This window comes from Heterodontus francisci, chromosome 2, assembly GCF_036365525.1.
Source record: "Heterodontus francisci isolate sHetFra1 chromosome 2, sHetFra1.hap1, whole genome shotgun sequence".
In the NCBI taxonomy this organism is placed as follows: domain Eukaryota; kingdom Metazoa; phylum Chordata; class Chondrichthyes; order Heterodontiformes; family Heterodontidae; genus Heterodontus; species Heterodontus francisci.
Genome location: NC_090372.1, coordinates 140,376,242 through 140,399,200, shown reverse-complemented (window position 1 = coordinate 140,399,200; position 22,959 = coordinate 140,376,242). Strand labels below are relative to the sequence as shown.

The 22,959-nt window shown below is 43.7% G+C and overlaps 1 protein-coding gene across 1 annotated transcript in view; it reads left to right on the top strand.

Annotated features, from left to right (window-relative positions):
• Positions 1-22,959, top strand: part of LOC137347208 (contactin-associated protein-like 2) — a 1,554,138-nt gene that overhangs the window by 1,258,877 nt on the left and 272,302 nt on the right. Inside the window, exon 17 of the mRNA XM_068011439.1 lies at positions 1,163-1,399. Coding sequence (XP_067867540.1) covers positions 1,163-1,399 — 237 coding nt within the window. The remainder of the gene's footprint in view (positions 1-1,162; positions 1,400-22,959) is intronic.

Genomic DNA, 22,959 nt, shown 5'->3' with positions numbered 1-22,959 from the left:
TCTGTAATTGAAAACTAATCTCAGTAATGGTGCCACTAAACTATCATTGATTGTCGTAAAAACCCATCTGGTTCACTTATGTCCTTTACGAAAGGAAATCTGCTGTCGTTACCAGGTCTGACCTACATATGACTCCGGACCCACAGCTCTGTCAAGGGCAATTAGAGATGGGCAACAAATGCTGGCTTTCCAACAATACCCACATCCCATGAAAGAATAAGGAAAAAGCACGTCTCAGCCCTTAAGACAGATGACTCTGTAATTCAACTCAACAGAGGAAGGTTATCCAGCAAAAGCACACACATCTGAAGAATCCCATTGCCACCCAAAAACATTGAGAATGGGGTCATAAAAAAAATAAGGATAGAGTTTCCACTTTGGGTGCAATTGACAATCCGGCAAAAATTGTGCACAAAATTGCGCCCATTTTGAAAAGTGTGTTTATTTCCCAAATTTCCAGTCAAACTCATTTGCATTTAAATGAATACAACCTGCCATAAACCAGCACAATCGGGCAACATTTTAAAATGTAATTTTTGAAAATGCTTTAAAAATATTCCTTGATGTATTTTAAAATGGTAACTTGGTAAATATTGATTAATACTGCTGAAAATGGGTTTATCACAAAAAAACATTTTAAATCGCAGTGTAACTCCATCACCTGTGAGTAACCCCATTTTAAATTACTGAAAATAGTTTTTTAATAAGTATACAAAGCTATTTTCTAATTTGATTGGAGTATAGTAGTCAGTTCCTTTGTAAATTTAAAAGAACTTTCATTAAAAACTTTTCAAAACGTACCTATTAGTGTCCTTATGCCAAAAAGATCCAGTTTAATTTTTACAGCCTCCACAAAGGCTATAAATGAGCACAAATAGCAGAAACTCCTACTGGTGATTAATTCACTGTGGGGGTGTGAGCGGTTTTCTGGGTGGGGCCTGCTTCTGGTGCAATGTTATTAAAATTAATGCAAATAATTGTAGAAACTCAAGTTGTGCTGAAGAAAATTGCATGTAAAATTCAATGATCTTTTGTGCCACTTCCCCCAATATTGGGGCAATTGCACCAAAAAAGCAAGCGCAGTTGAGCAATAACTCCAAGCTGTAATCTCTGTCTGATATAATTCTTGCTTCATTTCACCCATTCAATTTTTTTTTCACAGGAGCTGCAGGAGGGCAGCGGGGTTATCTTGGATGTATCCGGTCTTTAAGTATGAACGGTGTCACCCTCGACCTTGAGGAGAGAGCAAAAATTACTCCAGGGGTGAAACCTGGCTGCTCAGGTCATTGTACCAGTTATGGCATGTACTGTCGAAATGGAGGAAAGTGTGTGGAGAAGTACAATGGCTACTCGTGTGACTGCATGCAGACTGCGTATGATGGCCCCTTCTGTACTAAAGGTATGGCTTGAATTCTTGGATGATTTTTTGTGATTGAAGTACGGGCTAGATCAGGGGTCGACGACCTTTTCACTTGTTGAGCCTTTCTAAAAGAATTTACCAAAAATTAAAACTATTGGGAGCCGCAAGATGAAATTTCAGCATTTTTAATCCAAATACTTAGCAAATTTCCAAGTGTTTCTGGTAGATGCAAAATTTGCATATATAATAAATAAAATACATAGAAAAAAACATTAAAATAGACCTAACTCTGAATTTTCCCCTTTTTTGAAATTTTTATTATAATTTTGTCAGTGAAGTCATCTTTAAAATAAATTTCAACTTGAGTTGCATAGAATTAAGACAATTTTTTTATTCTCGTGATAAAAAGAGTTTCTAATAGCACATTCAGAATTATTTATCGTCTCAGAAACAATAATGGGTGCAACCATAAAGCCAAAGGCATTATCTATAACCACGGCATAGCTAAACCACTTGAACATGTTTATTTAGAGCACAATATGTTTTTTGTTAAAATAATAATTTGACACTGTAAAGTGCAGCATAATAATTAGCTTTTTATCTCCAAAATAAAAATATGGCTGTTATTTTTCTTGACTTAATTTTTTTTAGGCTTTTTTCATGTTAATGCATACCAACTGGAAAAGTTTGGGAGCCACAAATGAGATGTTAAAGAGCCACATGCGGCTTCAGAGCCACAGATTGCCGACCCCTGGGCTAGATTTTCTTTCCATTGATTATGAATGGTTAAAATACTCTAGCTCGGGTACACACAGGTACAGAGCAATCCATTTGGAAATCAGGCAGGCTAATATTTAACTTCCTGGTAGTACAACAGAATTTGAATTTTAAAAAAGCAAAGCAAAACAATTTTAAGCAAAGTATTGGATTATGGTCTGGATAGAATTTAGCATGAAGCTGATTCAGTAGGTTAACAGGATGGGCAGCTTAACGGAAGATACAGTTTCATGAAGGAAACAATAAGTAATAAGCATAAATGAAGTAATATAATTTGAAAGTAAGAATAAAGTATTGGAATGCATCTTAAATGTTCAGATTTTAAATGGAATAGAAAGGCAGTGGGACCTTTTTTTTTAGATTAGAAATACAGCACTGAAACAGGCCCTTCGGCCCACCGAGTCTGTGCCGAACATCAACCACCCATTTATACTAATCCTACACTAATCCCATATTCCTACCAAACATCCCCACCTGTCCCTATATTTCCCTACCACCTACCTATGCTAGTGACAATTTATAATGGCCAATTTACCTATCAACCTGCAAGTCTTTTGGCTTGTGGGAGGAAACCGGAGCACCCGGAGAAAACCCACGCAGACACAGGGAGAACTTGCAAACTCCACACAGGCAGTACCCAGAATCGAACCCGGGTCCCTGGAGCTGTGAGGCTGCGGTGCTAACCACTGCGCCACTGTGCCGCCCTAAGTGTTCAATGCACAAATCATTAAAGGTGGGAACTGAAATAGAGAATGCTACTGAATCCTTGGTTTTGTGCTTAGAAGCATAGAATATTAAAGCAAGAAGCTAATCTTGAAGTTGTACAATATTTTAGTTAGGCCACAGTTCTATACAGTTTTGAGCACCTCGTTATAGATATAAAAGTAATTCAGGAAATGCAACATAGATGCACTTGAGTCTTACCTGGAATGAGAGATTACAGATGCAAGGTTGAGATGGTTAAGTGGTGAGCAGATAGAGGTGTTCAAGATTATGAAAAGTTGTAAGGTAAATAGTGATGGATTGTTGCAGCTGGTAGGAAGATAGTAATCAGAGAACATAAATGTAAGATAATCACAAAAATAATTAAAGGGGAGGTTAGAAAAATTGTTTTCACACATTGGTTGGAGTATGGAAATGTTTGGACAATGCATTGTTGAAGCAGAGTTCATAAATTATTTTTAAAGATAATTAGTTGTTTTAAAAAAAGTAATATTAATGACTATGGACAGCAAGCAGGAGAGTCAGATTAGATTTGATAGTTTATGTGGAGAAAAAGACCAGAATAGACTGATGGGTCAAATGGTGTGTTTGTGTGTTATAGCATTCTATAATTCTATTCCCTCATTTCAGTTTTGTCACAGTTTTCCTTTAACTTATCAGAAAAGTAATGTACCTGTTAAGAAATGCATTAAGACACCAATTTCTATTTTGAAAATAGTATTATGCCTGTTAATTTATGTTTTAAGTGCTTACAATGGATTTTTTGTAACCTCCTCCATAACGAAAACCCTCTGAAAACTCTTCTCCAACTTTAGTTTCTTCAGCATTGATCACTTCTTTCACCCCTGACAGCCGGAGTATAAATGAGCATTTAATTTGAAATATTATCACTGATTATAAGCACCTTTACTATTAATTTACTATTTGAGTATTTTAATTATTTTGAGCATTTGAATAATGTTCTTACCAAAGTTTTAAAAAATCAAATTATAAAGAATTAAACTTTGCCGTTTCCTTCTATGTAATTGATGCTGTAGGTCAGTCAAACTCACCTTAAGCCACGTATTTTTGTGAAACTATATCATTATGCTCACTTATATCTTCTTAAATAAATGTCAGGCAATGCAGCGAAGTGTTCAAATCAGTACAGTGTATTATTAAAGATTAGCAAATGTATGAACATAATTCAAACATTTTTTAATTAAAACGGTTCTCTGTAAATATGCTTTGGGGAGCCATACAGTAAAATCCAGTTTGACAGGTACATTTGGAATCTTGCTGGATGGTTGTTTCCTTTGGTGCAAATAGAAATGTTATTCTGCATGTAACTATTGAATCCATATACTGTACTCCAATGTGCCAAAGTAAATCATTGCCTTGTTTATTGCTCACGTGTCAGGAAGTACTATCTAAGTAGTCTCGCCAAAGACCACAAGGACTAAAATCACAGAATAATGAGTTAAAATCTCATTTGGGTGATGTTCAATTCATTGCAATAAAATGATCCATAGCTTCATTACCTCTGCCACAAACATTACCAAAAATATTTTGTTCAGGAAAAGCATGAAACAGAAAGTTGGGTTTCATAGTCCATTTGTAATAACTTATTTGACAATAGGAATATTGTGTCATGAGATATGGGGAACAATCTCTATTCCTCCAGAAGTTAACACTTCTTTAAACAATGTCCTTTCCTCATCTCTTCAACTTTTTTCAAATCCTACAACCCTCTGAGAATTCTGCGTTCCTCAAACTTTAGCCTCTTTAGCATCCCCCAACCCATTTCACCCCTATGTTGATGGTCATGTCTTCAGTCATCTAGGCCCCTAAGTTCTGAAAATCCCTCCCTAAACCTTGTTGCTTCTCAACCACTCTCCCCTCCTTTAAGATTCTTCGTAAAAGCTACCATTTTGGCAAGGTTTTTTTCACCCTTCCTAATATCTCTGCTTTGACTCAATGTCAATTTTTGTCCGATTAAGTTTCTGTGAAACACCTTGGGAAGCTTTTCTACATTGAAGGCGCAATAAAAATATCTTTTGCTTTTGCTGTTGAAAGGGTTGCAGAGACATCAATACAGTAAAATAATTAAATTTCTGTGGAAACACATGCCTTTGATCACTGCTCACAAAGGCAAAATACAGCAGATACTGGAAATCTGAAATATAAACAAAAAGTGCTGTAAGTACTTAACAGGCCAAGCAGCATCTGTGGAGAGAGAAACAGAATCAATTTTCAGGCCAGTGACCTTTCGGCAGAACTGGAAAATATTACAAAGTGATAGTGGTCTCCCCAATTTAGAAGAGACCACATCGTGAGCAGCGAGTACAGTATATTAAATTGAAAGAAATATAAGTGAATTGCTGTTTCACCTGGAGGGAGTGTTTGGGGCCCTGGACAGAACTGAGAACGTGAAAGGGCAGGTGTTGCATCTCCTGTGCTTGCATGGAAGGGTCCCATGGGAAGGGAAGCACGTGTTGGGGGTGATGGAAGAGTGTACCAGAGTGATGCAGAGGGGACAGTCCATTCAGAATGATGAAATGGAAGAGGAGGAGAAGATGTGTTTGGTGGTAGCATCGTGTTGGAGGCACCAGAAATGGCATACGATAATCCGTTGAATATGTAGGCTGGTGGGGGAGGGGGGGGAAGGTGAGGAGAAGGGGATCCCTCACGTGGTTCTGAGAGGGAGGGGAAGGGGGTCAGAGTAGAAGTGCAAGAAATGGGACAGACACATTCAAGGGCCCTGTCAACCAGAGTGGAGAGGAATCCTTAGCTGAGGTAAAAGGAAGACATATGAGCACTGGTGTGGACCGATGGTGGCATCATCAGAACAGATGCAATCAAGATGGAGAAACTGGGACAATGCAATAGAGTTCTTGCAAGAACCATGATGGGGGAAAGTGCAATCAAGGTAGCTGTGAGAGTCAGTATTGTTACGGCCAAGTGAGGAGGGGGTCTCAGGCTCCCCTCTTGCCCCTTTCTATTATTTGACCGCAACAGGGTTTATTCCTTTTAAACAGTGGTAGTGCTTACCACCTCTGTGAGTCTGTTACCTTTTTCTTTTACTGAGATTGTGAAAGAACCAATCAGACAGGTTTTCTTGCATTTAAAGAGGAAAAAGGTAAGTTTATTATACTTAACAATCTAACCCGATTTAAAAATACTAAAAAAAAACGCTACACATTCACGCACACATTCACATGAGAATCACACACACACAAAATAGATGACAGGGAGGGAAATAGATTTGGTGTTTGGATTAAAGTCCGGAATAAATGGAACTTAAATACAGTCTGTAAGTCCAGTAGTCCTCGGCTGAAGCTGTTTTTTTGAAGTCCTCGCTGGTCAAAGTGTAGTTTGGCTGGCTTGCTTTGCTCAAGGTTGCTTGAAGGCAGAATTGCAGGTGGCTTCTTCACCCTGTCACTGGCTGTAGCAGTCTATAGGCTTGGAGGACCCCAGTCGCAGACAGTTTTCATATGATGTTTTCTGGGGAGAGAGAGAGAGAGACAGGGGAACAGCAGCCTTCTCAGCTGCTGTCCTCTTGGTTATTGTCTGTCTGCTTGTCTGTGTAACAAAACTTCCAGTTTCTTCAGAGATGTACAGACGGTTACATGGTTCTCTCACACCCTTTGTTTTTAATGAAGTCTAAAGTCTAAAACCCAAAACTTCTCTTTGGTGGGGTTGGCAGTGTTTACCCCCTGGAGGTACGTCTCCTTTTATGAATGCATCAAGTTGGTTTGGAATGTCCTGCTAACGAGGGTGATCTGGAAAATCTACTTAGTTAGCCAAAGCATCGTTCCCTCTGGGCTTTTTGTCAGACATTTTGGGCTGGATTTTATTAGTGTGCCGCTGTCTGTGGAGGCGCGCTTTGAACTTGGCAGCCTTCCTACATGGAAGTGCCGCGACACAGCCCCCACGATATTACGTGCGGGGGCTGATATAAATAGAGGGGGCGGAATGGCCACCCCCGATGACATAGAGAGGGCGGCCGCCGTGTCCCCGGCAACGGCATCTGGCGCCACTGCGCAGGCGCCGGCACCATTTTTAAAGGGCTTCAAACCCTTCAGTAATATTTCAATATTTAAAGGTCCCAGTCTCCGGGAAATAACAATAAGATTTTATTTCCACTCCAAATTCCGTGTCCCACCCCACAATGGATAATTTATATACAAATTTCCCTCTCCCCCATAATAAAATTGTTTTGATCTCCTGAACGTTCCCTCCACCAAAATATGTTCCTTTTGACCCTCAACCCCTTCCCAAACTTCCCACAGCCAATAAAAAGCAGTTTCCCCGCTCCCCCACCCCTCCTGCCCGCCCAGAAAATTCTATTGCTCCCCCGCCCCACCAGGTTCTTGCCTCGGAACACTGTATGGAATTCCGAAGGTGCGCAAGGTGTGATCGGCGGCCATAAAATCGGCATGGGACAGCCACTGCCTGCAGGTAGGTTCATTTAAGTTTAATTTATGTTAATTTGAATATTTAGATGAAGACCCCGCCGCCAGGCGGCGGTGGGGGAACACCACCGAGGTATCCCCCGCCACCGGTAATATGCGGGCCCTTCTCGAAGTCATGGGTCGAGGCGGGCCTCTCCCCGCTGAATTATACGGCCTCCCCCACCATGACCCATAGCATTGCGGGGACAGTAAAATTCAGCCCTTTGTCTCCAGTTCAATCTCCTGGTATTTCATTTGTAAATGGCAGTGGCCATCTTGGCTGCTAAAGTTACTGTAGGGTTTTTTTTCCATTAAAAGTCAAATGTAAGTTTCCAACTGATAAGAACATAAGAAATAGGAGCAGGAGTAGGCCATTCAGCCCCTCAAGCCTGCCCCGCCATTCAATAAGATCATGGCTGATCTGTCCCAGGCCTCAACCCCTCTTTTGGGCCTGCTCCGCATAACCCTCGACTCCCCAAGATTTCAAAAATCTATCTACCTCCTCCTTAAATACATTTAGTGACCTAACCTCCACAACTCTCTGAGGTAGAGAATTCCAGAGATTCACCACCCTCTGAGAGACGAAATTCCTTTGCATCTCAGTTTTAAATGTGTGACACCTTATTCTGTAACTGTGACCCCTAGTTCAAGATTCCCCCGCCAGTGACAATATATTCTCAACATCTACCTTGTCAAGCCCCCTTAGAATCTTATATGTTTCAATAACTTCACCTCTCATTCTTCTAAACTCCAATGAATAAAAGCCTAATCTGTTTAGCCGTTCTTTATAAGACAACTCCTTCATCCCAGGAATCAGCCTAGTGAACCTTTTCTGAACTGCCTCCAATGCTAGTATATCCTTCCTTAAATACGGGGACCAAAACTGTGCACAGTACTCCAGGTGTTGCCTCACCAACACCCTGTACAGTTGTAACAAGACTTCCCTATTTTTAAACTCTAACCCCCTAGCGATAAAGGCCAAAATTCCATTTGCCTTCCTAATTACTTGCTGCACCTGCATGCTAACTTTTTGTGTTTCATGTACAAGAACACCCAGATCCCTCTGTACTGCAGTATTTTGTAGTCTTTCTCCATCTAAATAATAATCTGCCTTTTTATTCTTCCTACCAAAGTGGATGACCTCACACTTTTCCACATTGAACTCCATCTGCCAAGTTTTTGCCCATTCACTTAATCTATCTATATCCCTTTGCAGATTCTTGTGTCATCACAACACGCCTTCCCACCTATTTTTGTATCTTCAGCAAATTTAGATACACTGCACACTCTGTCCGTTCCTCCTAGTCATTAATGTAGATCATAAATAGTTGAGGCCCTAGGACCAATCCTTGTGGCACTCCACTAGTTACGGCTTTCCAACCTGAAAAAGACCCATTAATCCCGACTCTCTGCCTTCTGTGTGTTAGCCAATCCGCAATCCATTCCAACACATTACCCCCAATACCCTAAGCTCTTATTTTGTGCAATAACCTTTTATGTGGCACCTTATCGAAAGCCTTCTGAAAATGCAAATACACTACATCTACTGGTTCCCCTTTATCCACTCTGCTTGTTATATCTTCAAGGAACTCTAACAAATTTGTCAAATTTGTCAAACATGATTTCCCTTTCATAAAACCACGTTGACTCTGTTTGATTGCATTATGTTTTTCTAAATCTCATGCTATTTCTTCCTTAATAATGGACTCCAGCATTTTCCCAATAAAAGATGTTAAGCTAACTGATCTATAGTTTCTTGATTTCTGTCTCCCTCCTTTCTTGAAAAGGGGCATCACATTAGCGGTTTTCCAATCCGCTGGTACCATACCGGATCCAGTGAGTTTTTGTATGTTACGACCAATGCCTCCACTATCTCTGCAGCCACTTCTTTTAAAACCCTTGGATGTAGGCCATCAGGTCCTGGTGACTTGTCTGCCTTTAGTCCCATCAGTTTGTCCAGCACCTTTTCCCTCGTGATAGAGATTGTTACAAGATCCTCCTTTCCATTTCCACCTTGCTCATCTATTATTGTTGGGATGTTTATAGTGTCCTCCACCGTGAAGACCAATGCAAAATATTGGTTTAAATTATCTACCATTTCCCTGTTCCCTATTAATTCCCCAGTCTCATCCTCTAAGGGTCCCACACTTACTTTAGCTACTCTCTTACTTTTTATATACCCGTAGAAGCTCCTACTGTTTGTTTTTATATTTCTTGCCAATTTACTCTCATAATCAATTTTCTCCCTCTTTATTCATTTTTTTAGTCATCTACTGCTGGTTTCTAAAAAAAATCCCAATCCTCTGGCCTACCACTAGTTTTCGCCACTTTGTATGCCTTTGTTTTTGATTTGATACTCTCCTTAACTTCCTTTGTTATCTACGGGTGGTTCATCATTCTCATCGAGTCCTTCTGACTGGAATAAATGTTTGCTGAGTTTTATGAAATATCTGCTTAAAGGTCTGCCACTGCTCATCGACTGACTTTCCTTTTAGTCTATTTTCCCAGCCCGCTTTAGACAACTCTTTCTTCATACCTCTGTAATTGCTTTTGTTTAAGTTAAGGATGCTGGTTTGAGACCTGAGTTGCTCACCCTCAAACTGAATTTGAAATTCTACCATGTTATGATCGCTTCTCCTTAGAGGATCCTTAACTACGATATCTCTTATTAATTCTACTTCATTACACATGACCAATCTAAAATAGCCTGTTCCCGGGTAGGTTCTGTAACGTATTGTTCTAAGAAACAATCCCTGATGCACTCTACAAATTCATCTTCCATGTGACCCTTGCCAATTTGGTTTGGCCAGTCTATATGCAGATTAAAATCACCCATGATAATTGCCGTGCCCTTCTTACAAATGCTACGTGCATTCAGATAAAGAGCCTTAAGCTTTGACTTTTTGCCATTTTTACCTACTGTGGTTCTACTTTCTGCTGCACTCTTATGCTTGTACTCTCTATCCCTTCCTTTCACACTCTGATTAGTGTGTGCCCCTTCACTACCCTGCACCTCTACTCTTGTTACTTTTCGAGCAGGCCTGAAAGAGGAGCTGTGGCCTGGGACAGATCAGCCATGATCTTATTGAATGGCGGGGCAGGCTTGAAGGGCTGAATGGCCTACTCCTGTTCCTATTTCTTATGTTCTTATATACTACATTTCTCTTTTCTCCCCCAACTTGAATGGCACTCTGAACCACGGTGCTGTGTTCAGTTTGCTCATCCTCTCTGCAGTCTGTGCCCTCGTCCACACCAGGAGCAAGAACCTCATACCTATTGGATAAGGGCACTGGCTGAGACTCCTCCAAAGCTAAATTCTGGGTCCCCATACCTTCCTCACTTGCAGTCACACCCTCCTGTCCCTGACCATGGTCGAAATTTGATGTAATTACCCTAAGGGGTGTGACTGTCTCCTGAAACAGTGTCCAGGTAACTCTCCCCCACCCTGATGTGGCACAGTGTCCGCAGCTCGGACTCCAGCTCAAAAACTCTGAGCCAAAGGTCCTCGAGCAGCCAGTTCTTGCTGCAGATGTGGTCACCATGGATTGCACTGGTGTCCACCAGCTCCCACATGCTAAAGCTGCAACACATCGCCTGCCCAGCCATCTCTATTCTATTTAATTAATTAATTTGGATCTCAGTATTTTTTAAAAAATGAATTATTTAAATGTGCTCTTAACCTGTAATGACGTCTCCTGATTTAAATCACTTGGCCAAAAAAAAAGAGACACGGAAGAAATACCCACCACATTCCTGTGACATCACACTTCTATTTTGTTGGTCAAGCTGGTCCACTGAACAGACTGCTCTCACTGCCGCCGCTTCTGGTCTCGGGCCGCAGGTCTCAGCTGTTTATATCCTGCTCCTCTCGCCTGCTCCCGCTCTCACAGCAGCCGCTTCTGGTCTCGGGCCTCAGGTCTCAGCTGTTTATATCCTGCTCCTCTCGCCTGCTCCCGCTCTCACAGCCGCCGCTTCTGGTCTCGGGCCTCCGGTCTCAGCTGTTTATATCCTGCTCCTCTCCCCTGCTCCCGCTCTCACAGCCGCCGCTTCTGGTCTCGGGCCTTGGGTCTTGGCTGTTTATATCCTGCTCCTCTCGCCTGCTCCCGCTCTCACAGCCACCGCTTCTGGTCTCGGGCCTCAGGTCTCAGCTGTTTATATCCTGCTCCTCTCGCCTGCTCCCGCTCTCACAGCAGCCGCTTCTGGTCTCGGGCCTCAGGTCTCAGCTGTTTATATCCTGCTCCTCTCGCCTGCTCCTGCTCTCACAGCCGCCGCTTCTGGTCTCGGGCCTCCGGTCTCAGCTGTTTATATCCTGCTCCTCTCCCCTGCTCCCGCTCTCACAGCCGCTGCTTCAGGTCTCGGGCCTTGGGTCTTGGCTGTTTATATCCTGCTCCTCTCGCCTGCTCCCGCTCTCACAGCCGCCGCTTCTGGTCTCGGGCCTCGGGTCTCAGCTGTTTATATCCTGCTCCTCTCACCTGCTCCCGCTCTCACAGCCGCCGCTTCAGGTCTCGGGCCTCGGGCCTCGGGTCTCGGCTGTTTATATCCTGCTCCTCTCGCCTGCTCCCGCTCTCACAGCCGCCGCTTCTGGTCTCGGGCCTTGGGTCTTTTTTGTTTATATCCCTGCTCCTCTCGCCTGCTCCCGCTCTCACAGCCGCCGCTTCTGGTCTCGGGCCTTGGGTCTTGGCTGTTTATATCCTGCTGCTCTCGCCTGCTCCCGCTCTCACAGCCGCCGCTTCTGGTCTCGGGCCTCGGGTCTCAGCTGTTTATATCCTGCTCCTCTCACCTGCTCCCGCTCTCACAGCCGCCGCTTCAGGTCTCGGGCCTCGGGCCTCGGGTCTCGGCTGTTTATATCCTGCTCCTCTCACCTGCTCCCGCTCTCACAGCCGCCGCTTCAGGTCTCGGGCCTTGGGTCTTTTTTGTTTATATCCCTGCTCCTCTCGCCTGCTCCCGCTCTCACAGCCGCCGCTTCTGGTCTCGGGCCTTGGGTCTTGGCTGTTTATATCCTGCTCCTCTCACCTGCTCCCGCTCTCACAGCCGCCGCTTCAGGTCTCGGGCCTCGGGCCTTGGGTCTTGGCTGTTTATATCCTGCTCCTCTCACCTGCTCCCGCTCTCACAGCCGCCGCTTCAGGTCTCGGGCCTCGGGCCTCGGGTCTCGGCTGTTTATATCCTGCTCCTCTCGCCTGCTCCCGCTCTCACAGCCGCCGCTTCTGGTCTCGGGCCTTGGGTCTTTTTTGTTTATATCCCTGCTCCTCTCGCCTGCTCCCGCTCTCACAGCCGCCGCTTCTGGTCTCGGGCCTTGGGTCTTGGCTGTTTATATCCTGCTCCTCTCACCTGCTCCCGCTCTCACAGCCGCCGCTTCAGGTCTCGGGCCTCGGGCCTCGGGTCTCGGCTGTTTATATCCTGCTCCTCTCACCTGCTCCCGCTCTCACAGCCGCCGCTTCTGGTCTCGGGCCTTGGGTCTTAGCTGTTTATATCCCTGCTCCTCTCGCCTGCTCCCGCTCTCACAGCCGCCGCTTCTGGTCTCGGGCCTTGGGTCTTGGCTGTTTATATCCTGCTCCTCACACCTGCTCCCGCTCTCGCCACCGCTGCCAATGAAATTAATATTTCCAATTTGGTTTATAGGATTTTCCTAACAGTGTATTTATAGTAAACATTGATTGACAGCTTATCCCCAGAAATGGAGACTGAGAAATTGAGGAAGGGAAGAGTTAGAGATGTAGTATATGAAGGTGAGAAAGGGGTGGAAGTTTGAAGCAAATTTGATGAAATTTTTCATTTCATGGCAAATGAAGGAAAGTGTGTCAATAGTGTAATTAATGTACTGGAAAAAGAGGTGAGGGAGAGGATCTGCCTAGGACTGGAACAAAGAATATTCCACATATCCCACAAAAAGGCAGGGATAGCTAAGAATCACACGGGTTCCATAGCAACACCTTTCATTTGGAGCAAGTGAGAGGCATAAAAGGAGAAGTTGTTCAATATGAGAACAAGTTCAGCCAGGTGGAAGATGGTGGTGGTAGATGGGGACTGGCTGTCTCTGTTCAAGGAAGAAGCAGAGAGCCCGAGGACCATCCTGATGGGGGATGGAGGAGTAGAGGGACTGGATGTCCATGGTGAAAAGAAATGGTTAGGACTATGGAACTGAAAACTCTTAAACTGATGGAAGGTGTCAACAGAGGTATGGATGTAGGTGGGAGGGGACTGGCTAAGGAGAGAAAATCTAGAGTCAAGATAGGAAGAAATAAATTTCATGTGGCAAGAACATGCCAAAGTGATGGGAAGGGAATTTTAACCTAAAGAAAGGAGAGCTTTGGATTGGGTTGGGGGTGGGCATTAATTCTCAAAAATCAGATTCCCTTTAACTGAGGTGGTACGGGAAAGTGGCCAACCCATTCCAAGGAGCTTCCTTGATAATCAGTTTTTCAAGTTTTACAGTGGACGGCCGGGTTTCCAGAGCTTGAGAATCCCAGCAGCTGCATCCAGGCGAGGGATTGATGGATTCAGGAGGTGGGTGCCTTTACAAATACTTCCTGGATCCTGCCTGAGCAACATTTATGATCAGGCACGCTACCCAACCTTCCCCATGAGGCCTTCAATTCCCCCATCCAATCAATCCTCAAGGCCACCAGCTACACCTACATCAGGCCCCTGATAACCTCCGATTCTCTCAGGCCTCCAATCCTCCCCCACCACCCCCGAGGCCTCTGGTGCCTCCCCTCCGAGGCTTCCAATTCAACCCCACCCTCAGGCCCCTGCCTTTCACCCCAAGGCTTCAGATCCCCTTCCCAAGCTTCCAATCCCTTCCCACAGGCCCCCAACCTCCGCTCAGCAGGCCTTTAATCCCCCACCCCACCCCAGCCAGCCCTCGATTTTCCCCCTGACCCACACTGCCAAGGTCATCCAATCTCCCATTCCAAGGCCATTTTTCACTCCCCCACCCCCCCACCCCAGCCCATCCAAAGGCCATCCAATCTCTCCCTCCATGGTCTCTGACTTCCCCCATCCCCACCCCCAGGCCTCTGATCCCCTTACCCCTGCCTCCGACCTCCTGCTTTTCACAATCAGTTGTGCTTGAGTCATTGATTGGGGCCAACCACCCCCTCCCCCCAAAATGTAGAGGGAATCCCGACTTCTGGGTTCCTGGCGCTATTCCGATTCCCCTGTACCTGGTAGATCAAGTAAGTAAAAATCCAGGCCAGTGGGTTTACCAGGGCAGCCTGTTTGTGGATCTTGGGTAGGAGGTAGAAACAGGCTTGGTGGGGTTGGAGGATTATGAGGTTAGAGGCTGTAAGGAGAAATGTGCAGATGAGGTGAAGTCAGTGATGGTCTGGGAAACGATGACTTGATGTTCGGTGATTGGCTCGTGGTATGGGGTGAGGTAGAAAGCGTTTTTTTAACAGTTGCAGTTCAACCTCTGCAATGCAGTTGTCTGTTTGCCAAATAACAACAGTGCCACATTTGTCAGCAAGTTTCATGACATTATTAAGGTTGGACCTTCGAGAACAAAGTGTTGCAATTTCAGAGGAAGGTAGTGTAGTGTTTGATTTATCTGGGTTTAATTGTATTAGTCTGTCCACGGATCTGTGTTCACCGTGTTTGATTGATTATGCAGGAAACACACTGACTGTTCTGCGAAGACATGTCGTGAGATCTTATAAGAGCTAAGATTGTTTAAAGTGCTGTAAATAAACCAGTTGGTGATTTAATACAAGTGTGATATCTGCATTGCTCTGAGATAAATCAGATATGCATAATATATCCAGAACCCAGCATAAACATAACAAAAACATGGCTATGAGGGTGAGTCCACTAAATTTAATGTTATCCAGAACCATTTCGTTCAACGGCGGGGAAATCCTCTCTTGTGCTGGAAGCAATGGCTTTTGGGGTACAAGACCTACTTGCTTGCTGTGGGGATGGACAGCCCTGATATAGCAGCGAGCCGCAAGAAAGCGATACTTGTACATTGTCTAGAAGCAGAAGGCCAGTACTACTTCCAACAGCTCACAGTAGATACGTCTACATTTGATGTGGTGGTAAGTGCTCTTGAAAAAGTGTGATGATAGAGCGATAAGCATTCCACCCGAGATCCCAGGGACGTGGTAAGTCCATTAAAAAATATGTGACAGCATTGCAGCAATTGGCGTCTACATGTAAATTTGGCACACTGATCAATGAACTAATTCATGACCAATTAATTGAAAAGACTTCAATTCCACGAATTAGGGAACGTCTTCTCATGGAGGATGATGATTTCACCTTAGGCAAAGCCATAACTTTAGCAGTCCAGATCGAATCAGCCATGTTAGATTCGAAGAGGTTACATACACAAGCACCCTTAGACTCAGGGTTGCAGACACAGCTTGTCCAACCAGCTTCAGTGCAAGAAGTCCTCAGCAACCTCATCAAAATGTGCTCCATCACAGTCAGTTACCTTCAAAACTTTGCCCAAATTGTGGAAATGCTCATCAAGTCACAATGCCATGTCCAACTCGAGGGAGGAACTGTAACTCATGTTTAAAGTGGAACTATTTTGCAAAGACGTGCAGGTCGTCAAAGAAAAAGACTTCGTTGGTTCGGCATGTGGGGGAGTCTCTTCCTGAGAGTGAGGTACAACATGTATTTACCATCACAAAAAGTAAAGCACCAGGTGACTTTAAGGAGTGCTCAGTCAAGATCGTGGGCATATCAGTGTCACTTCCTATCAATGTTGGCGCGAAACTATCTATTTTCAGTGACAAACTCTACCATCAGTATTTTTCGCAATTCTCTCTCACTCCTGCAACAGACACTCTTCAAACTTATGATAACTCTATCATTCCAATTTCGGGGACAATCACAGTTCCAGTATCCTACAAAAATATCACCCGAGACAAGTTCACTTTCTATGTAGCTAAAGCTGAAGCCTTATGGGGTAAACCATTTCGACAGGCTTGGATTCAAACTTGCTGACTCACCGGAGCACACATTAATGGGATTGATCATGCAGATTATACATGCCACTATCCTTCTTTATTTAATGGATTTGGGGAGATCAAAGGGTACTGTCATGCTCCTTGCATTGACACATCAATTCGACCAGTTTCACAAAATTTGAGACGGTTGCCATTTGCAATTTGTACTGAAGTGTCACAGGAGCTGAAATGACTAGAAGCAATGGTGTAATTGAACGAATTGACCCATCACCGTGGATATCAAATCTAGTCATTGCAGGAAGAAAAAATGGCCAACTTAGACTATGCATTGACCTAAAGGCAGTCAACAAAGCTATCAAACCCAGATCAATCAAACACTACAGCTAGGTAGTAAGGAAATTGAGATGAACAATGTCAGGTCAGCAGTTCCCAATGATAAAATCTACAGAAGGTAAGAGGCCAGAGGGAAGACTCCAGGTGGAATGAGAATTCTGAAGATTGGAGAAAGGGTCCCCTGTGCATGGAAAGACTCCTAGCCAAAGAAGTGGGTGCGTAGGCGATGGAGAAAAATTACAGCATTATGCTGAGCACAAAATTCATTGGGGTGGGCTTATGAGGATTGATCATTCAGTGGTCAGGGAGGGGAAGAATCAGAGGGTAGACTGAAAACACAGCAAGGAGTAAGATTGGAAGGAGGGATGGGACCAGAAGGAAGTGAAGGGAAAGAAGGATCCAGAGGGGAGTTGGTCATAGATCACTGAAACAGGCCCTTTGGCCCACTGAGTCTGTGCCAACCATCAACCACCCATTTATACTTATCCTACATTAATCCCATATTCCTACCACATTCCCACTTCCCTCAATTCTCTTACCACCTACTTACACTAGGGGCAATTTACAATGGCCAATTTACCTATCAATCTGCAAGTCTTTGGCTGTGGGAGGAAACCGGAGCACCCCGCAGAAACCCACACGGTCACAGGGAGAACTTGCAAACTCCGCACAGGCAGTACCCAGAACTGAACCCAGGTCGCTATAGCTGTGAGGCTGCGGTGCTAATCACTGCGCCACCCCTTGGTATCCAAGAGTTGTTGCAGACCTTGACACCTGAAAAATAAAACCATAGAAAGGTTATGGCACAGCAAGAGGCCATTCAGCCCATCGTGTCTGCGCTGACTGAAAAACCTAGCCACCCATTCTAATCCTATCTTCCAGCACCTGGTCCGTAGCCTTGCAGGTTTCAGCACCTCATTTGCATGTCCAGGTACCTTTTAAATGTGTTGAGGGTTTCTGCCTCCACCACCATTCCTGGCAGTGAAATCCAGACACCCACCACCCTCTGAGTGAAAACGTTTTCCTCATGTCCCCTCTAATCCTTCTAACAATCACTTTAAATTTGTGCCCCCTGGTAATTGACCTCTCCGCTAGGAGAAACAGGTCCTTCCTGTCTACTCTATCTAGGCCCCTCATAATTTGGCACACCTCAATTAAGTCACTCCTCTGTTCTAAGGAAAACAACCTTAACCTATCCAATCTTTCCTCATAGCTGCAATTTCCAAGCCCTGGCAACATTCATGTAAATCTCCACTGTATTCTCTCCAGAGCAATTATGTCCTTCCTGTAATGTGGTGACCAGAACTGTACGCAATACTCCAGCTGTGACCTAACCAGCATTTTATACTGTTCCAGCATTATATTAGCTTTTGTATTCTATACCTCGGCCAATAAAGGGAAGCATTCCATATGCTTTCTTTACCACTTTATCTACCTGTCCTGCCACCTTCAGGGACCTGTGGACATGCACTCCAAGGTCTCTCACTTCCACTACCTCTCAATATCCTCTTGTTTATTGTGTATTCCCTTGCTTTGTTTGCCCTCCCCAAATGCATTACCTCACACTTCTCCAGATTGAATTCCATTTGCCACTTTTCCGCCCACTCAACCAAACTATTGATATCATTCTGAAGTCTACAGCTATCCGCTTCACTATGAACTACAAGGCCAATTTTTGTGTCATCAGCAAATTTCCCAATCATGCCTCCCACATTTAAGTCCAAATCATCAATATATACCACAAACTGCAAGGGATTCAACACTGAGCCCTGTGGAATGCCACTGGAAACCACCTTCCATTCGCAAAAACATCCATTGACCATTATCCTTTGTTTCCTGTCACTGAGCCAATTTTTGATCCAACTCACCACATTCTTTGTATCCCATGGGCTTTTACTTTTCTGATCAGTCTTCCATGTGGGACCTTGTCAAATGCCTTACTAAAATTCATGTAGACGACATCCACTGCACTACCCTCATCAATCCTCCTTGTTACTTCCTCAAAAAATTCAATTAAGTTAGCTAGACATGACCTTACCTTCACAAATCCATGCTGACTATCCCTAATTAATCTGTGCCTTTTTGAGTGACAGTTTATCCTATCTCTCCGAATCAAAAATAGAAAATTATCTTTTGGTAAAGTACCAGATGAGGTAAAGGTTGAAATGGAACTGCAGACTAGGATAACTCTGAAAGAGGGTGAGTCGGTGTTGCTAAAAAGAGGACGAGAGCGGCGTGTGCCAGCACATGGCACTGAGTGTAGATCTCAGGAGGCAGTAAAAGCAATGGTTCAAAGAACACTGAAATGTCTGTAATTGTGGGCTGCTGCTTAGTTTTGCCAAACAGGCAACATTACCTCTGACTACCACAGTTACCATTGGTTATATAGTACAAACTTACTACTGACCACAACAGTGAACTCGTAGTATACGTGAACATTTAATTCTAATTGATTATAAGCACTTTTACTGAAGTCCTATTTGAATATTTTAATTATTTTGAGCATTTGAATAATTTGAATGTTTTTACCAATATAAGATTTAAAGAGTTTTTTTTTTAATTGGCGACACGAATTGAGGTCTCAAACCTGTCCATTTACTTCTGTGCAATTGTCACAGTGGTTAGTCAACCTCACCATAAGGCACGTATTTTTGTGAAGCTATATTGTTATGCTTGCTTATTTCTCCTCAAATATGGTCATAAATGTCAGGCAGTGCAGAGAAGTGTTCAAATCATTGCACTATATAATTAAAGATTTTTTTCTTGTTCATTTAGTTTCACTTCGTATATTTTTCTTCTGCCAGCATGCTGCTAAAAAGTTTGAGTTGTGACTGCATTCTCCATTTACTGCTTGCTGCCAATCAATAATAATAATTGTCTATTTTCAAGCTTCAGTGCTTATAAAATTCATGAATACGGTACTTCAAATATGAGCTACATATTTTTACATATTATGCATAACTATGACTTTATTATCAAGGTTCAAAGGACTCTATTAATGTTTCATTTAGTTTCTCTTTTTTCCATCTGCTGCTGCAATGATAGTGCCTATGGTCTAGGGAGAGGTTTATCCTTAATAAATAATTACAGAACTCTTTAATCCATTTTTAGTGCAGCAATCAGGTTTCATTACGGTTTGGTGATTGTCTGATTGGTTTAATCCAAGATATCATGTTTCGATATTTATAGCCACAATTCTCAAGTGACCTGCAAGCAAAATGTAACTTTATCAGTAAAGGAATAATTACTGTAAACACTAAGATATTAAGGAACACAAATTGCACAGCATCGTGCATAATAATGAAGTTCAAAAAGGTTGGAAGTGTCAGAAATTAAAGCTATCATTTTTCAACACTGATTCATAAAGCCAGTTGTAACAACGGGGTTTCTGGTTAAATTACATATCCCTTTGAAAATTTGCTGAGGTATAACAATTTTGCATTAGAATTTGTCTGACATTCTTTTACGTCCTTGAACAGTATCTTCCACATATCACAAATTTAGGTGTACAGCCATCAACTTCATTGATTTTTTAAATTGATTTACACTTTACATTGACAGGAAGAAGTAGTCGATAATGAATGTTACTGGAATTGTTAGATATAGCTAGGAAATTACCAATAACTGATGGAGAAAAGTATGCTGCAAAGATGAAATGGGCCAAAATTGACATGTTAAGATTACTTTCACAAGTACCCAAATTCAACCCAAACTATTCACTCTGGGTTTTGATGCTGTCAACCTTTTCCGTTTTTTTTATATTTATTTATGTAACTCAAATTTAAAAGAATTTTATTTCTACCATTCATCTAGTCCTCCTTGTGGAATTTTTTTTTACTTGTTCATGGGATGTGGGTTTCGCTGGCTAGGACAACATTTATTGCTCATCACTAATTGCCCTTGAGAAGGTGGTGGTGAGCTGCCTTCTTGAACCACTGCAGTCCATGTGGGGTAGGTACACCCACAGTGCTGTTAGCAAGGGAGTTCAAGAGGTTAATGTTCAAGAGGTTAGGTATATAACCAGCTTGGATTTCTACATTTGACTTAGCTACTGGAAAATGCAAAAGACCAGCCTGGGGTGACGACACCCTTTGATATTTCGTCCAAATTTGTGTGAAAACAGTCAGGTTTCTGTCAGTACCTCCTCCTCCTCCAGGATGAGATTGGAAACTCATTCAAGGAATCATAAATGGGAGCCTGCATCCTACCATTTTCTGGTTGTCCTTTGAATGAACATGACAATTTACATGTAGAGAGGTAGAAATGGTTCTTTTCATTTGCTCAACATTGTTCCCAATGTTGTGTCATTCCCATCATAGCAGATAGTGAGTAAGCAATCCTCATCAAGTGAAGAGGCCAAGTCTCTCCAGCCTTACCTCATAACTCAGTCCTCTAAGACTGAGGATCAGCCCTGTCTGCACTGGATATGGCAAAGGCTATGGGCCCTGACTACATGCCAGCTGTAGTACTGAAGTCTTGTGCTTCAGAACTAGCCATATCTTTACCAAAGCTGTTCCAGTACTGCTACAATACTAACATCTACCCAACAATGTGGAAAATTGCCCAGGTACGTCCTGTCCACAAAATACAGGACAAATCCAATCCAGCAATTCCTTCCCCATCAGTCTACTCTGAATCATCAGAAGAGTGATATAAGGTGTCATTGAAGGTACTATCAAGCAGCACTTATGCACTAGCCTGCTCACCAATGCTCCGTTTGGATTCTGCCAGGACCACTCACCACCTACTTCAGTACAGCCTTGCTCCAAATGTGGACAAACAGCTGAATTCCAGGTAATGAAGCAGTTGTGCCTACATGCAGCAAAACCTGGACAATATTCAGGCTTGGACTAATAAGTGGCAAGTAACATTCACTCCACACAAGTGCCAGGCAATGCCCATCTCCAATAAGAGAGAATCTAATCAGCTCCCCTTGGCATTTTGCAGCATTACCATCACTGAATCCCTTGCCATCAACATCCTGGAGGTTACCATTGACCAGTCATATAAATACTGTGACTACAAGAACAGATCAGAGGCTAGGAATTCTATGGTGAGTTACCTCCTGACTCCCCGAAACTGGTCCACCATCTATAAGGCACAAGTCAAGAGTGAGATGGAATGCTCCCGACTTGCCTAGATGAGTGCAGCTCCAACAACAGTCACGAAGCTTAACACCATCCAGGACAAAGCAGCACCATTAATGGTACTGTGGCTGCAGTGTGTACCATCTACAAGACTCTTTCAACAACACCTTCCAAACCTAGAAGAACAAGGGCAGAAGGCTCATGAGAATACCACCAGCTACAAATTCCTCTCCAAGTCATACACCATCCTGACTTGGAAATTTTTCACCATTCCTTCATCTTGAAGGGTCAAAATCCTGGAACTGCCTGCCTAACAGCACTGTGGGTGTACCTACCCAACATGGACTGCAGCTAATAGAGTGGGGTGGGGGAAGAGTTCAGATGAAAGTAGATTAAGAAATCCAAAGAGAAAAGTTGGAAAAATAAACCAGTGTAGCTATGTGAGTAAAGATAAGCACAGTGGGACAGGAAGGGACAGAGAGTTTAATGGTAATAATGCATTAGTGAATAAGATCCATGAAAAGAATAGAAGCAAAATTGAAGGCTCTATCTGAATGTATGAAGCATCCACAATAAGATAGATGATCTAGTGGCACAAATAGAGATAAATGGTTTCGATCTAATTGCCATTACAGGGACATGGGGCTGGATTTTGTTTTGTAGACACCGGTCCTGCAGTCAGGACCAGAAGCGGATGCGGGCTACGTCAGGACCAGGAGCAGCCGACCACACGTGATTGAGTGGCAGCCGGCCAATTCAGGGCAATGAGGCAATGGGGCCGATCAATTACGTGGTCAGTGGCGGGTGCAGAGGTGGAGACGCCCACTTCAGCTGATGCAGCAGCAGGCGCTGACGCCATTTTTAAAGGGTTGCAAGCCTTGCATTCAGTCTTGCGGTGTGCACTGAGAGGATTGGCAGAGTTCTGAAAGGCTGCAGAGTGATCCCAGATAGCTCCACGCTTGAGGGATGCGTCCCTCCAGGTGCTCGCAAAGGCTGCCAGGGAAAGGCGAGATATACTGTTCCCTCGGGACAGGAGGAGGAGAGCTAGAAGCCTGACCAAGCAAGCCGGGCTGCAGATTGCGGAGGAGGTCAGCAGCCCTGGGGTCACCCCAAGAACCTGGATTCAGTGCCGCAAGTGGCTCAGTGACCTCATCAAGGCAGCAAAAATGAGTACGTCTTAATGCCTTCAACCTTTGGGCCTTAGGAGGAGGGTGTATTGATGGAGAGGGAGTGCCCATCTAGACTAGCACAAAGGGTCAGGGAATACAACTGAACTGCCTGATGGTGAAATGGCACTGAAAGGCAGCCTTTTGTCAATGAAGACCCTCGCAAAG